Source organism: Pelophylax lessonae (assembly GCF_965119305.1).
Source record: "Pelophylax lessonae genome assembly, chromosome: 4".
In the NCBI taxonomy this organism is placed as follows: domain Eukaryota; kingdom Metazoa; phylum Chordata; class Amphibia; order Anura; family Ranidae; genus Pelophylax; species Pelophylax lessonae.
The window spans coordinates 153,196,020-153,211,122 of NC_138771.1; the positions used below are offsets into that span (position 1 = coordinate 153,196,020).

At 45.3% G+C, this 15,103-nt stretch overlaps 1 protein-coding gene across 2 annotated transcripts in view; it reads left to right on the forward strand.

Annotated features, from left to right (window-relative positions):
* KCP (kielin cysteine rich BMP regulator) overlaps positions 1-15,103 on the forward strand; it is a 176,798-nt gene that overhangs the window by 140,813 nt on the left and 20,882 nt on the right. For both annotated transcript variants that reach the window (XM_082252857.1, XM_082252858.1), the window contains 3 exons: positions 2,597-2,867; positions 5,579-5,661; positions 6,072-6,165. In XM_082252857.1, the coding sequence (XP_082108983.1) occupies positions 2,597-2,867; positions 5,579-5,661; positions 6,072-6,165 (448 nt within the window). The remainder of the gene's footprint in view (positions 1-2,596; positions 2,868-5,578; positions 5,662-6,071; positions 6,166-15,103) is intronic.

The following is a 15,103-nucleotide window of genomic DNA, read 5'->3' on the forward strand; positions in this document are numbered from 1 at the left end:
GTCCTGAATCCATCGCGATTTGACTGCTCTGGCTCTCTGTAATTTGCGCGGACTCGCACAGCACAATTTAAGCAGGCCCGCTCTCAGTCATTTCCGGCTCATCGCGACCCACTAAAACGCAGCTCGCGACCCACCAGTGGGTCCCGACCCACAGTTTGGGAACTCCTGTTCTAGACCATAGAGTTTAGGTGAGGCCATCTTTCCTCTGTGGTCTGCCACTGCAACCGCCAGATCGGTTCTTGGACTCACCTGACTCACTGGATCATTCCGGTAAGCCTGAGAACCACCAGAATTGAGGGGGGCGCCTCTAAAAGTGATCCAGCAATCAGGGCCAGCCCAAGAAATTTTGCTGCCTTGGTACGTGAATGAAATCCTGCCCTTCCCCCGGGAAAAAAATCATGCCCACCAAAAAGACCCCACATTCATTATTTTATTTCATGGTAATTAAAGCTTTAAATACATGTATCAGGAAGTCAGATTTACATTCAACAGCGACTTGTCTATATGCAAAATCATATGACATACCACCATGTTACCACTCCCCCATTATGGTGCCCTAGGGCATCCATGGGTGCAGTGTGTGTCAGCAGAGTGTTCCCCCCATCCTCAGGACCCATGTGCAGTGAACACATTGCACCCATGGATGATATGCAACTGGGATAGGGCTATATAGGGTAGGCTAGGGCAGTATAGGGGAAGGCTAGGGCAGTATAGGGGTAGGCTAGGGCAGTAAAGGGACCGGCTAGGTTAGTATATAGACAGGCTAGGGTAGAATATGGACAGGCTAGGGGAGCATATAGACAGGCTAGGGTAGTAAATGAATAGGCTAGGGCAGTATAGGGGCAGGCTAGGGTAGTATATAGACAGGATAGGGTAGTATATAAACAGGCTAGGGTACTATATGGACGGGCTAGGGTAGTATATGGATGAGCTAGGGGAGTATATGGATGGGCTAGGGTAGTATATGGACAGGCTAGGGTAGTATATGGACAGGCTAGGGTAGTATATAGACAGGCTAGGGTAGTAAATAGACAGGCTAGGGCAGTATAGGGACAGGCTAGGGTAGTATATAGACAGGTTAGGACAGTATTGGGGAGGTCCAGGGTAGTATAGGGGCAGTCTAGGATAGCATAGGGGCAGGCTATGGTAGTATAATGGCAAGCTAGGGCTGTATAGTGATTTATGAGCATGACAGGTTATGCAACATTTGGCCATCCAGCAGATCAGCAGCCACTTCTAGAAAATATGATGGACACCATTTGTCTCCTGTCACACAGAACTAACGTCTATAACCTCTTTGTTGCTCTCTCCCAGTGCTCCCACAGTCTTCAGTGCCTAGCCTCACGCATGCACCAGAGCAGAAGAAGGCGGGCCGGGCACGAGGCCGGCCATACCCCCTCCTCATGTTCCACCCAATAGAAATGCAAGCCTCGCAAGCTGCGCCCGAACATCTGCTGCTGGCGGAGCCGGTGGGGAAGGGGTCTTTCATTGCTCTCTGTCTCCTGTGGGTACCCCGCCCCCTGGGCTCTTCATTTGTGCTGGGGTGTTTAACAGCCGGTGTTAGACTGTGTTGAGGACAGCAGGGAAGCCTTTTTACAGGGCCGCAGAGTGGCTCAGAGGGCAGTTGCCACCCTGCCTCTAGCCCAGTCCGCCCCTGGATGACACACAAAACTGCTGGAAAAAAAACCTTGGTAATCAATTTGCCACCCCTCTCCAGTGGACCCAGCGGGACCTATAATAGGGCCGGCCCTGCAAGCAGCTAATCAGCCACTCTGATCACTTTTATCAGTTAGAGAATCACCGGCTGAAAAAAATCAATACTGGGTTTATGGCTTTTTGCTGCAACCATATCCCCAATATTCCACTTCAAACTGAGGATGTGTTTTGACTATGCCCTAGTAAGGAAGTGGTAAAGGCAGATGCCAAAGTACTTTAAAGTAAACCTGTCTTTGGAGAATGGGGAAATTATTTTGATCTTCTTCTGAAAATGCAAGTTGTTTAGCTGTTATGCTGAACCTCTCGCTTTAATACTCTCTCAGACAGAATTATAAGCAAATTGCAGTTACCCAGCGCTGCTCCGGCATGTTTCGTCCCACCTACCAGGACTTTATCACAGAGGTCACCTCTGCCAGAGGGCATGGCTGATGCCATACACAGTCATATTCACATCTGATGCACTTAAACGCTGTATTGTCATATGTCCATGCTTCAGAATTAGTGCTTGATGCCTGCTCCCACTTTCTGAATACCTGTAGGGAAACCTGTTATCCTCCAGCTTTGAGCAGCACTCCAAATCTACACGTCATCATCACAAATTGCAGTTACCCGTTTAACATTTTATCTAGCTGTCAAACAATTTGCAGACTACAGAGTGCTAATTTATACAATATATGTAAAGTTAGTGCTTTCAGTTACAGAACAGAATTATGTAAGTCTCCTTGTAAAGGTGAAACCCTTTATAACTGTATGTAAGTGAACATGTGGTTGCAGGTTCTTTATGATTAACCTTTGTAATAAGAAACTTTCTATCACAAAAAGAAAATAGAATATGTATACATTTGCTTTTGTTAAAAATAATGTTTTTTTCTCCTAACAGAATGAGCTGGTGAACTGCCAGCGTGTTCCATGTGCCCATGACTGCAGTCACCCTGTGCCTTCCCCATTATCTCCTTGCTGCCCTGTGTGTGACCGCTGTCTCTATGAAGGCAAAGAATATTCTAATCGGCAGACATTCAACTCTTTATCCAACCCATGCCTCCGATGTGTGTGCCTAGAAGGCAGTGTGACATGTACACATGTTGTGTGCCCTCAGATCTTCTGTGCCAACCCAGTTAGTAAGCCTGGACAGTGTTGCAAGGAGTGCCCAGGTATGACAGTGCTGCAGTATGATAAAATATATCATAGGCTATGTTTAAGGGTGCATAAAAGACTTTTTAGTATTGAGCAAGATGGCTATTATGTCCAAATTATGGGTGTGGAGCATAGGTGTGCGCAGCCTATTGCATTAGGGCAGTGATGGCGAACCTTGGCACTCCAGATGTTTTGGAACTACATTTCCCATGATGCTCATGCACTCTGGATTGAAGTTGAGCATCATGGGAGATGTAGTTCCAAAACATCTGAGGTGCCAAGGTTCGCCATCACTGCATTAGGGTGTGCACCCCAAAGTTCAAACACACATGCCTTTCTCTGCAGCGTCAGCTGCAGGGGACAGTGAATGAATGGGAAGTACTCTGTGCTGAGCGGCTTCCTGTTCATTCACAATCTGAAGCATAGTAAACACAGTTTTCTATGCTTCAGTTATGAATGAACACACCGAGTGAGTGTGTTCGCTGTGTTTATTTAGAAAAGGAAGGGGTTGGCAAATGACATACTGTATTTACTAGCCCCCTTCCCCCTCTCTCATCCTGAAAAATTCCCTCCAGCAGCTGGGAAGAGAGGATGGAAGCCAGCAGCACTGCGGAGCAGGTGGGGGCAACACAGGGGGGAAACCCAGGAAGTAGGGGAAATCTGCACCACACGTAGTGATTAGGGTGTAGCCCAGGCAACCTGACACACCCCCTGCACACGCCTATAGTGTGGGGTAACATGTAGATAGGCCGGAGCCACCTTACTTATATTCCCAAATCACTAAACCCATATAAAGACCCTAAATTAATGAATTTAAAGGTACTACACTGTATTATGATATAATTTCAGAACCCTAAAGGTTTTTATTTTCTAATGGACTAAAATCATGAATGTTAATTAGGCCATTTGTTGACTAAGCTTGGCCTATTTTTATATTATTAATTTTACTATATCCGGTGATTGGCTCTTGTTGCAGTGTGTTTGTTTGCCTGACTCCCCCCCCCCCCCCCTTCTTTTTTCTTTAAAAAAAAGAAAACTGAAAAAAGAGAAAAAAGCTTGCGTTCTATGAGAGTGATAATGTATGTTATATGTATGTTTTTTTTTTCTTTTTGAAAACTTAACTGTGAGTTACACATTTAAGAGAGGTGTAACTTATTATGGTGATATTTCATGCTTTGTTTGCTTTTGTACATTATATTTTGTATTGTTTTCTATATGAATTTGCAATAAATAATTATTAAACAAAAAATAAAATAAATTACACCTGTCATGAGAAAAATGCTAGCTAACCTGTCTGTAATGCTGACCGTTTGATCTCAGTTCTTTATGGTTCGCTGACTTTCTGGGTCACTAAACTTCACTCACTGCATTCTTCCAAGTTCCTACTCAAACTATCGAAGAAAAAGAATTAGTGCAACAGCCAGGCAATTGACAATTTACCGAGAGGTCAACATATGTATTTCTTTCTTGACAGGTTTTCTTCATTCCAATACAAAGCCACTATTTCACATGCCAAATTTGTTTCATGTCATATCATCATAAAGTAATTATACTGACTCATCTTTGAGGTTAATATGAATTTATGGAAGAAAAGTTTTTAGATTCCTATTTAATGCAAGTCACTTTTTTGGCATTGGACAGTATTCTGCATACTTATTTTTAAATATACAGGCTCAATAATAAAATATTCCTGAATCTTATTTTAAAATGTGGCCAAAGATACAAGTGAGAGAACCAAAGATTACTTGAAGTAGTTTTGTAGGCAACACAGTAGAATACAGTTAGACTCCATTTACAGTTGCGCATTTCGGGAATGCATGCAGAAACACTCAGAAACAAGTCCTCTTCACTAAAACTGTTAAACTCCATGAATTACTGAAAATGTCAATAGCATGACTAGGAAAAAGGGCAAATGCAGGAGTTTGGATTATACACAACCCCCAATAGCCCCAAAACTTTGTGCTAAATGGCTAAAATGGTACCTGAGCACACTGCTTTCCTTTAAATCTTTATCCTCAGACCCCCTATCCCTGCCGCTGTAACCTTATGGTGCTGCAAGGGTTAATAGAACTGAGGTAGCAGTGAAAGGGACTCATCAAGAGTGCCCGGCTATGCCCACCCTTTCCCTCCCCAGCTCCTCCATTCATAGAAGCCATACTACAGCTTCTAAATGAAAGAAACAGGATCCATGAAAGGAGGGGGTGGGCCTTTTAATTATCTACCCATCCTTTATTCACAAATCACGCTTCATTCATAGAAACTGTAGCATGACTTGTATGAATGGAAGCGTTGTCCAGAAAGAGTGGCCATAGTCAGGCACTCAGGTGAGAACCACGGCAGAAGATTACAGCGGTGGGGGTGGTGGTGCGGGGGTGGAGTGGAGTGGAGGGTTGGAAGATAAATATTTCAAGGAATGCAGGGGCCAGCATCAGAAGGGACACATTTGATTAATAGTAAGCAACATCGCTTGAACTGATTTTTGTCTTTTTTATTTTTTTTCAATTTTGACTAAACATCACAGCTCAACTCAAACTGACTTGTTCACATATTTAGATTTTTTTCAGGGTAAAGCTGAATTATGTACAGCAGACCTATTAGATTATACCTGGTATAAATTCATCTCATTTCCTTGTTGATCATGATGCCCTGATTGCAGTAGTGTTTGGTACATGCTGCATGCACTTTTAGAAACTTACTATAACATTTTTTGTCTGTTTCCATTTATCAGTATGCTGGTACCAAGGGAAAGAATATAGTGAAGGTGCACGCTGGGTGCCTCCCACAGACCCATGTTTGCAATGTGCATGTAAAGTAAGTACACAAATCTGCATTTCTGTCATTTATAGATTCATATATGGCATCAGTTCTGTTTTCATAACAATGGAAAACCTTTACTTAAATGACAAGCATGGTGCCAATGCACAGTATACCAATGTTTATGTTTCCTAGACAATGCTGCTCACAGTGGGGGGAATTTATCAAAACTGGAGCGACTGCGCATGGCAGCCAATCAGCTTCTCGCTGCAGCTTGTTTAGTTAGGCTTTGAAAATGATAGATAGAAGCTGGTTGGTTGGCATGCATAGCTGCTCCAGATTCTGGCTGCTCCAGTTTTGATAATTTCCCCTCAGTATGATGGAAAATTGTATATGCTGGCAGGTGTAATTTTACAGGTAAGCTGTGCATGGGTTTCTTTGATTTGATGCTTTGTGTTTCCTTACAGTCAGGCAGTGTGCAATGTGAGCCTCCCACATGTCCTACTCTGCCATGTACACAGCAAGTGACAGATCCTGGAGCATGCTGCCCTCGTTGTAGAGGTGAGTCTCAATGCAAGCCCATTCCTTTCTTAATAGCTGCTAGTGCTATAGGACCAAATAGATACAATGAAAGTCTAGCGTTTCAATTACATTTGCTAGATTACAGTAAAAAGGAATACCCACTTTAAATAATGTGGATCTGAAAGCAAAAGAAAAACTGGCATAGCAAGTTGTTGACTATTAGTAATTCTAATACACACATTAAACATCCGATAAAAGTTTGGAGACTGTTGTCCTTTCTGTTGGAGCAATCTCTCTGAGTTCTCATTGTTTAAGTTCATACACAACTTGTACAATTTTGTTGTCTGAATATTTTATTGTGTAATTACAGGTCACTCAATCTGGGTCCATACATAGAACTAGACTGCTATCAGAATAGATTGACAATTTTCCCTGCTCTTCTAGTCTTTAGCTCAAGGTGTACTGATGCAGAGTAGGCAAACAGTCTCTTTGAATGTCTCTGCCCCAGACTTGGTAAAACTCATGTAGTAACAATGTCTTACATTGCTATATAGCCTGTTGATTGGAATGGAAGATGAGCTTCACAAGACAGTTGCCCAGCAGGGACAGGCGGTATAAACCTGACTCTGTTTAGTTGATGATTGTTTTCACCATTAATACCCACAAACTCTATAATTCTAGGCCCAAAATCTATACTGTTGAGACAATAGAAAAAGTTAATTCTGCAATCGACCCAAGTATATGGCAATAACATAGCAATGATGTCACCAACTACAGATCCCTTTCTTTCTTCCTAAATATACAGAAGCACGGTTATCTAGTCCCTAAAAACGTGCATGCGCTGTAGGCCACAGTACTGTACTTTAGGAATGGGCGAACGTTTCGGCCCGAGCATGAGTTTGGGCCGAACATTGGCTGTTCGCCCATTTGACAAACACCCGAACAATCAGGGAGTTTGACAGTTTGTTCGGCCCGCTGAATGACCACAATGCACTGCGCCGCTGCACAGTGCATTGGAAGCCCTAATTGGCTGAAGCAATGAAAGCTTTGCCCAATCAGTGCACAGAGCACTGTCAGAGCCATAATTGGAGAAAGTAATGATGAATCTATCCAATCATGGCTCATTGCTCATGGCTCATTGAACACTATAAAAGTATTCTTTCAATAGCTGCCATTTGTACTGTGATATTGGCACAGAGAGAGATAGAACAGGGCTTTGTTGAGTGCTGCTAGCGAGTTAGTGTGCTATAGCATGCTATTCTGATTCTATTGTCAGTGTAGAATATCAGTTTAGTGTGAATCTAGTGATAGTTCAGTCAGTGTGAGTGTAGTGTGACCATTCATTTTTACTTTAGTGTCAGTTTATTTTGTCAGGGCAGCTTTACTACATTATAGTTCAGTGCGCTAGTGCACGTTAACGAAGTATATTTCTGTGCATTACTGCACATTTAACGCAATATATTTCTGTGCGTTACGTGCCATTTAACGCAGTATATTTCAGTTTGTTACGTGCCATTTAACACAGTATAATTCTGTGTGTTACTGCATGTTTAACACAATATATTTCAGTGCGTTAGTGCAGTTTTAACCCAGTATATTTCAGTGTATTACTGCACATTTAACGCAGTATATTTCTGTGCATTAGTGCGCATTTAATGCAGTATATTTCTGTGCATTATTGCACATTTAACACAGTATATTTCAGTTTGTTATGTGCCGTTTAACACAGTATATTTTAGTGCGTTAGTGCATGTTTAACACAGTATATTTCAGTGCGTTACTGCACGTTTAACGCAGCATATTTCTGTGCGTTACTGCACGTTTAACGCAGTATATTTCGGTGTGTTATTGCACATTTAACGCAGTATATTTCTGTGTATAGGTGCACATTTAACGCAGTATATTTCTGTGTTTTAGTGCACATTTAACGCAGTATATTTCTGTGTTAGTGCATGTTTAACGCAGTATATTTCTGTGCATTGGCGTAGTTTTACTGCAGTATATTGTAGTGTGTTGGTGGAGTGTGTCCTCAGCTTAAAGTGCACCAAACACCACTTTCCATTGATTAAAGTGCATCCACGTACACATTTCCACATCTTTATTATATTTTGTTAATAAACAACCCTCAATCATGTCTGAGAGGCCAACAAGGAGAGGCAGATGTTCCCATGGCACTGTGAGGGGACAAGCAGCGTATGTGTCCACAGGAAAAGGTGGATGTGATCAGTCCTCAGGCAGGGTATCATGTCCTCTGTTTAGTAATGTTGCCCGTGCAATCCAACCACAGCATGGAGAGGAGGTGGTGGACTGGCTTACTAAACCATCCTCACCCTCCTCATCCTCCATCACTCAAGCAGAGGCTAGTGCGCAGTCCACTGCAGCTGGCAGAGTGGCTAAATCTGTCTCCTTGTCCACAGCTATTCCTGCCATAGCCCTAGCATCAGGCATGGAGTAGTCAGCTGAGTTATTTGAACACAGCGTCAGACAGTTGTTCCTTGACAATGCACAGCTATTCAGCGATCCCCTGAAGAAGTCACGTGGTACCGTGACGCAACGCGTAGAGCGTAGACCGAGGCAAAACCGGAAGTGACGTTACGGGACATACTGAACAGGTCCCGCGGCTGACGTTTGTGCAGATTTAAAAAGTTTTACATGTGAGTTACTACAAATTTTTTTAAATAAATTATATACTCTGCTACACTATGATGGCCCCCTTGTTAAAATGAGCTGCAAGGATCGTATAAGAGGCAGAGGAAACACGACCCCCCTGATCGTGTAAGAGGCAGAGGAGAGGTTACCCCCCTGTAAGGAGAACCCACAGTCTCCTGAGAACCCAGAGCTGGGACACACGGATAAAGGAGTGGAGGAGATACACTACCCAGGGATTAAAGCCAAAGGCTTATGTTTTTCATTATTGAGGTAGGTGAGCAGTTAGAGCACATAGAACTGCCAGCACTGAAGAGCACACTTTTTTCACGGTTTCCTGAGGTGGAGGAAGTGTTTGGAGGAAAAGAAGGACGATTGAATTTAAAGAATGAAATAATGGGAATTGTCACTTAAGGAATTCGACACTATATCGCTTTTTTGGGATTAAGAAATACTTTATATTTGGGAATTTTATACGGGAGAATATTTATTGATTTGTTGCACTATTATTTGCAACTTATTTAAATAATTAGACACTTGCACAAACCCACCACTTGATATATATTAAGCACTTTATATTTATCAGTTATTTATTGTTGCACTTGTGCACATGAGCAATCCACTTTACACATATATTTATTTGATTTTGAACAGATTGCTAATATTTATTTTATTATTGAATGGTTCACTAATATATATGAATGTTTGATTAATTTATTCAATGGAGCATACTAGCAAAGGTTTCCCTCTGTAATAGGAATAGTATTTATTTATCAGAAAAAATAATTGTTTATGGAATATTTGTTTATTTAAGTTAAGAATTACATATAATCTGATATACTGAATCGCACTTTAATAATTTACATATAATCTGATATACCGATTCGCACTTTAATACCTTTGAAGCGCAGTACCCTCCCTACATTAATTGATGCACAGCTATTACTTGATTCAGATGTTGGTTCTGAGGTTGGGGAAGGTAGGTACATGAGTCTACAGAGAGGGGAGAACACTGGTACACAAATTGGCAGTCATGTTCCTCCAGCCGCAACGTATCGCCAAGTTGTCTCCAGGGGTAATGTGGATGGAGGAGATGATGATGATGAGGTCACTGACGCGACTTGGGTGTTGGATAGAGCAGAGGAGGAAAGTGAGGATGAGGCACAACCCCAACGAGGCAGCCATCATGGAAGAGTAGAGAGCAGCCACTCTATTCCATCACATTGTGGAGCTGTTATCTCCCAGCACTCTTCCTACAGCTGAGCTGTCTGGGCCTTTTTTAGCACATGTGCAGCCAATCGCACTGTTGCAATTTGCAAACTTTGTCTCAAAAACATCAAGTGTGGCAAAAACACCAGCCATTTGGGTACCATATTTTTGACAAGGCATTTAACTTCCCACGACTCAGCCTGTTGGTAGGAGCACCTGAAAGCTACACAAAAGAGACACAATTCTGTTCCTCCTCCTTACTCACCTCAGTCTACCCCCGCTATGCCTCATGACCTCTAAGCAGCCTCCACTGACAGGGATGATGGTATAGCGCAAGGTGTCCCAGGTCCTTGCTGCACATGGTCAGGGATGCTATATTTCATTCACAGCCCACTGGGTAACTCTGCTTGCAATTTAGAAGGATGCAGGACAGGGCTTAGTGCTGCAGCATGTTGTGCCGCCATGTCTCCATACAGCTAGTGGTGATGATGCGAGATTTGTTAGCTCTACCCCCTTCTCCTCTATGCCCTCCTCTGCTGAATTGTCCTATGATCCAAAAGTACCCCCTAAGCGCTCAAGGGGCTATTAAATTAGTCAGACTTAAAGGTGCCATGCAGTGTTTCAGTTGGTGTGTCTAGGGTACAGGAACCACACTGGTGCAGAGATTCTTGCAGCTCTGCAGGGGCAGGCCCAGAGGTGGTTCACACTATGCCAGCTGGAGCCAGGAATTGCGGTGTGCGACATTGGCACAAACCTCCTGTCTGCCCTTAGACAGGGAGAGTTGTCCCTGGCACATGTCCTCAATTTGATGTTTCAGCATTTCCTAAATAGGTACCCAGGGTTAGAATATCTGCTAAAGCAGGCCAGAAGATTCTGTAGCCATTTCAGGCGGTCATATACAGCCAGTGCTAAGTTGGCTGAAATTCAGCAAGAATTCCACCTGCCCGTAAACCACCTGATTTGCGACATGCCCACCAGATGGAACGCAACTCTGGCAATGCTGCAGCGGCTGCTCATGCAGCAGAGGGTTGTCAATGAGTACCTGTGTGAGTATAGCACAACGACAGCCTCAGGCCGGCTCAGCTTTTTTCCCCACGCCAATGGCAGCTGATAAAGGATGCATTCACTGTACTGTCACCATTTAAGGAGGCAACAAGGCATCAGTGACACAATCCCTGTTGTGTTCCTGGTGGAGCAGACTCTGCGTGGCATTATGGACAGGGCACTCGAGGCAGAGCAGCGGGAGGAAGAGGAGAACTTCCTTTTCTCTCAAGGCCCGCTTTATGCAGACACCATTTTTTCTACGCCACAGAATGCACAAGAGGAGAGGGAGGAGGAGGTGGAGGAGGATTCTGGCAGTTTTGGAGGCATTGAAGCAGAGGAAGACATACGTCATCCCTCAACAGATGTTTTTCCATCCCCAGAACCCGTGGGAGTAGTATGTGGCTGGGAGGAGGCAGTTCCAGATACTGTAATCCTTAGTGACCCCAAGGAGTCTGCTTCTCATGCCTCTGCAAACTTGCAGTGCATGGGCTCCCTCATGCTTCAAAGCCTGCAAATGGACCCAAGAATATGTGGCATCAAGGACACTATTGGTTGGCAACCCTCCTTGACTACCTTTACAAGGGGAAAGTCTCAGAACTCATCTCGTCCCCACAGAGGTTGCAGAAGATGAAATCTCTTGAGGACACTTTAAAGAGGAGTTTATCTAATGCTTTTCCCGACTCTGTTAGGTTGCAGTGTCATGGAAAAAGTAGTTTTGAGGCTTCTGTTGGTCAAGAGCGGAGCGGTGGAGAAGGGGGCCACCTAAGTGAGGCATTTCACAATTTTTTTTTATCTTCGCCGCCCAGGGCCCGCAGCTTCCACATCCCATTGGCAGCATCTGCCTCATATGATGGATGATTATCTAGGGGTGAAAACAGAGATGGAGAGGTTTCCAGTTAATAATCCACTGGGTTACTGGGTCATGAGAATAAACCACTGGCCAGAACTTGCCTAGTATGAAATTGGGCTGCCCTGCATCCAACTTGCTTTCCAAGCAGGCATTTCGTGCTTGAGGTTTTGTTACTGATAATAGAATGCGTCTGCCCACAGACTCTGGGGACCATCTGACATTTATCAAAATGAATCAGTCCTGGATTACCAGCAGCTATGAAGCCCCCGATGCCTATGTCACTGATTAAGTGTTTTTGGGATGTTGAATCTCTTTTTATAGGCTGACTAGTGTTTTGGGTAACATTACCTGTAAAGCAGTGATGGCGAACCTTGGCACCCCAGATGTTTTGAAACGACATTTCCCATGATGCTCATGCACTCTGCAGTGTAGTTAAGCATCATGGGAAATGTAGTTCCAAAAAATCTGGGGTGCCAAGGTTTGCCATCACTGCTCTAAAGGGTTACAGTGTGAAGGCACCACAGACACTCGAAGACCAATTTTCCTGTACCTGTTTGACAGGTGATATCATTTAAATTTTTGACAGCAAGGCCAATTCTTGCTTTCATCAAGAGTACCTCTATACGGTTATGGTGTGAAGGCGCCTCCAACACCCAAAGACCAATTTTTCCACACCTGTTACTTCTATCCAAAGTCTGCGGAAGAGACACCAGAATTTATCCAAAAAATCTCTAATCTTGTTCCCAGTGCACTACATTGTGGCCTCATCATACAGACTGGTTACCCAAGCCATTGTTTACAAAATAAAGAAAGCTTGCAGAGAAAATATATATTTTTTGGCTTTGTAAATGCAATTATTTCTGCAGCAGCTTCCATACACTTTACAGATGTGCCACTTTACATGTAGACTATATGTATCACATAGGGCAAAGAGAAATATCAGCAAAATGAGCAGTACTTAGATATCCCCTCCCAAAGTAACCATCTATTGCTTACCTCTGCACACCTCTTTGTTTCACCTCTATACCCCCTGTCCACAGCTCACCTATGCCTCCCATGTTTACAGCTCACTTTTTCTCTCCCCAATACACAGTTCCCCTCCTTCCCATCGACAGCTCCCCTCTTCTCGCCCAGTCCACACCTCCCCTCTTCTCTCCCAGTCCACAGCTCCCTTCTTCTCCCCCAGTCCACAGCTCCCTCTTCTCTCCCAGTCCACAGCTCCCCTCTTCTCTTCCAGTCCACAGCTCCCCTCTTCTCTCCCAGTCCACAGCTACCCTCTTCTCCCCTAATCTACAGCTTTCATATTTTTCCCCAGTCCGCAGTTGCCCTCTTCTTCCCCAATCTACAGCTCCCCTCTTCTCCCCTAATCCACAGCTCCCCTCTTCTCCCCCAGTCCACAGCTCCCCTCTTCTCCCCCAATCCACAGCTCCCCTCTTCTCCCCCAATCCCCAGCTTCTGTCTTTTTCCCCAGTCCACAGCTCCCCTATTCTCCCCCAATCCACAGATCCCCTCTTATCCCCCAGTCCACAGATCTCCTCCTCTCCCCCAATCCACAGCTCCTCTCTTCTCTCCCAATCCACAGCTCCCCTCTTCTCCCCAATCCACAGCTTCCCTCTTCTCCCCCAGTCCACAGCTCCCCTCCTCTCCCTTAGTCTATAGCTCCCCGCTTCTCCCCCAGTCCACAGATCACCTCTTCTCAACCAATATACAGCTTCCATCTTCTCCCCCAGTCCACAACTCCCCTCTTCTCCCCAGTCCACAGCTCCCCTCTTCTCCCCCAGTCTAAAGCTCCCCTCTTCTCTCCCAGTCCACAGATCCCCTCTTCTCCCCCAATCCACAGCTTCCATCTTCTCCCCCAATCCAAAGCTCCCCTCTTCTCCCCCAATGCACAGCTCCCCTCTTCTCTCCCAATCCACAGCTCCCCTCTTCCCCCCAATCCACAGCTCCCCTCTTCTCCCCTAGTCCACGGCTCCTCTCCCCAGTTTATAGCTCCCCTCTTTTCCCCCAATCCACTGCTCCCCTCTTCTCCCCCAGTCCACAGCTTCCCTCTTCTCCCCCAATCCACAGCTTCCGTGTTTTCCCCCGGTCCACAGCTCCCTTCTTCTCCCCCAATCCACAGCTTCCGTGTTTTCCCCCGGTCCACAGCTCCCTTCTTCTCCCCCAATCCACAGATCCCCTCTTATCCCCCAGTCCACAGATCCCTTCCTCTTCCCCAATCCACAGCTCCAATCCACAGCTCCCCTCTTCTCCCCCAATCCACAGCTCCCCTCTTCCCGCCCGGTCCAAAGCTCCCCCCGAGTTTATAGCTCCCCTCTTCTCCCCAGCCCACAGATCCCCTCTTTTCCCCCAATCCACAGCTTCTATCTTCTTCCCAGTCCACAGCTCCCCTCTCCTCCCCAAGTCCACAGCCCCCCTCCTTTCTCCCAGTCTATAGCTCCCACTTCTCCCCCAGTCCACAGATCCCCTCTTCTCCCCCAATCCACAGCTTCCATCTTCTCCCCCAATCCAAAGCTTCCCTCTTCTCCCCAGTCCACAGCTCTCTTCTCTCCCAATCCACAGCTTCCATCTTTGCCAAAACAGAGCACAGCTCTATACCACCGTCCACAAGTTAACTACCCCCCTCATCCAGAGCTTACACCCCCCACCTGTGGAAGGGGGGTCAGCTTACACAACCTGCCCTCCTCCCTACACAGCTCTCACTTTGCACACTTGGCCCCTATTTTCCTTTACAGCTTTCACCTCTTTTAGCAAATCTCTTCACCCCCCCCTTCCCCCCCAGGTGGCATGTCTGCCTTACAGCTCCAACCTCTCCACTGTTGCATCTCTGCATAAGCACCCTCCCTCCTCCGTTTCTTTTAACAGCTCTCTCTCACCTGTTTACAGCTTTACAGCAGGGCAGCAAGCAGGTGTGTGTGGGCTTTTTCTTTTCAACACTGTGCAGTATCCGCCTACCAGACCTGTAGCAGACAGCCAGATCACTTTACTCGGTTCTGTGCTGCTAAGGTCTGACTATCAGGTATCAAGTGCTGGAGGCCAATGGAGAGAGGGCTTCCCTTGCCGCTAAGTTCCAAACTCCCCTGGAGATGAGACAGAAGGAGTTAGGCCCAAAGTCTCACATGTTTCCTGCAGAGTTGCTTGCAGAAAGGGCTCAGGGATACCGCTGTTGTGCGCGGGGGGCTACTGCAGGCAGGTGGCACCTGTAAGATGTAGCAGGTACAAGCCTTGGGT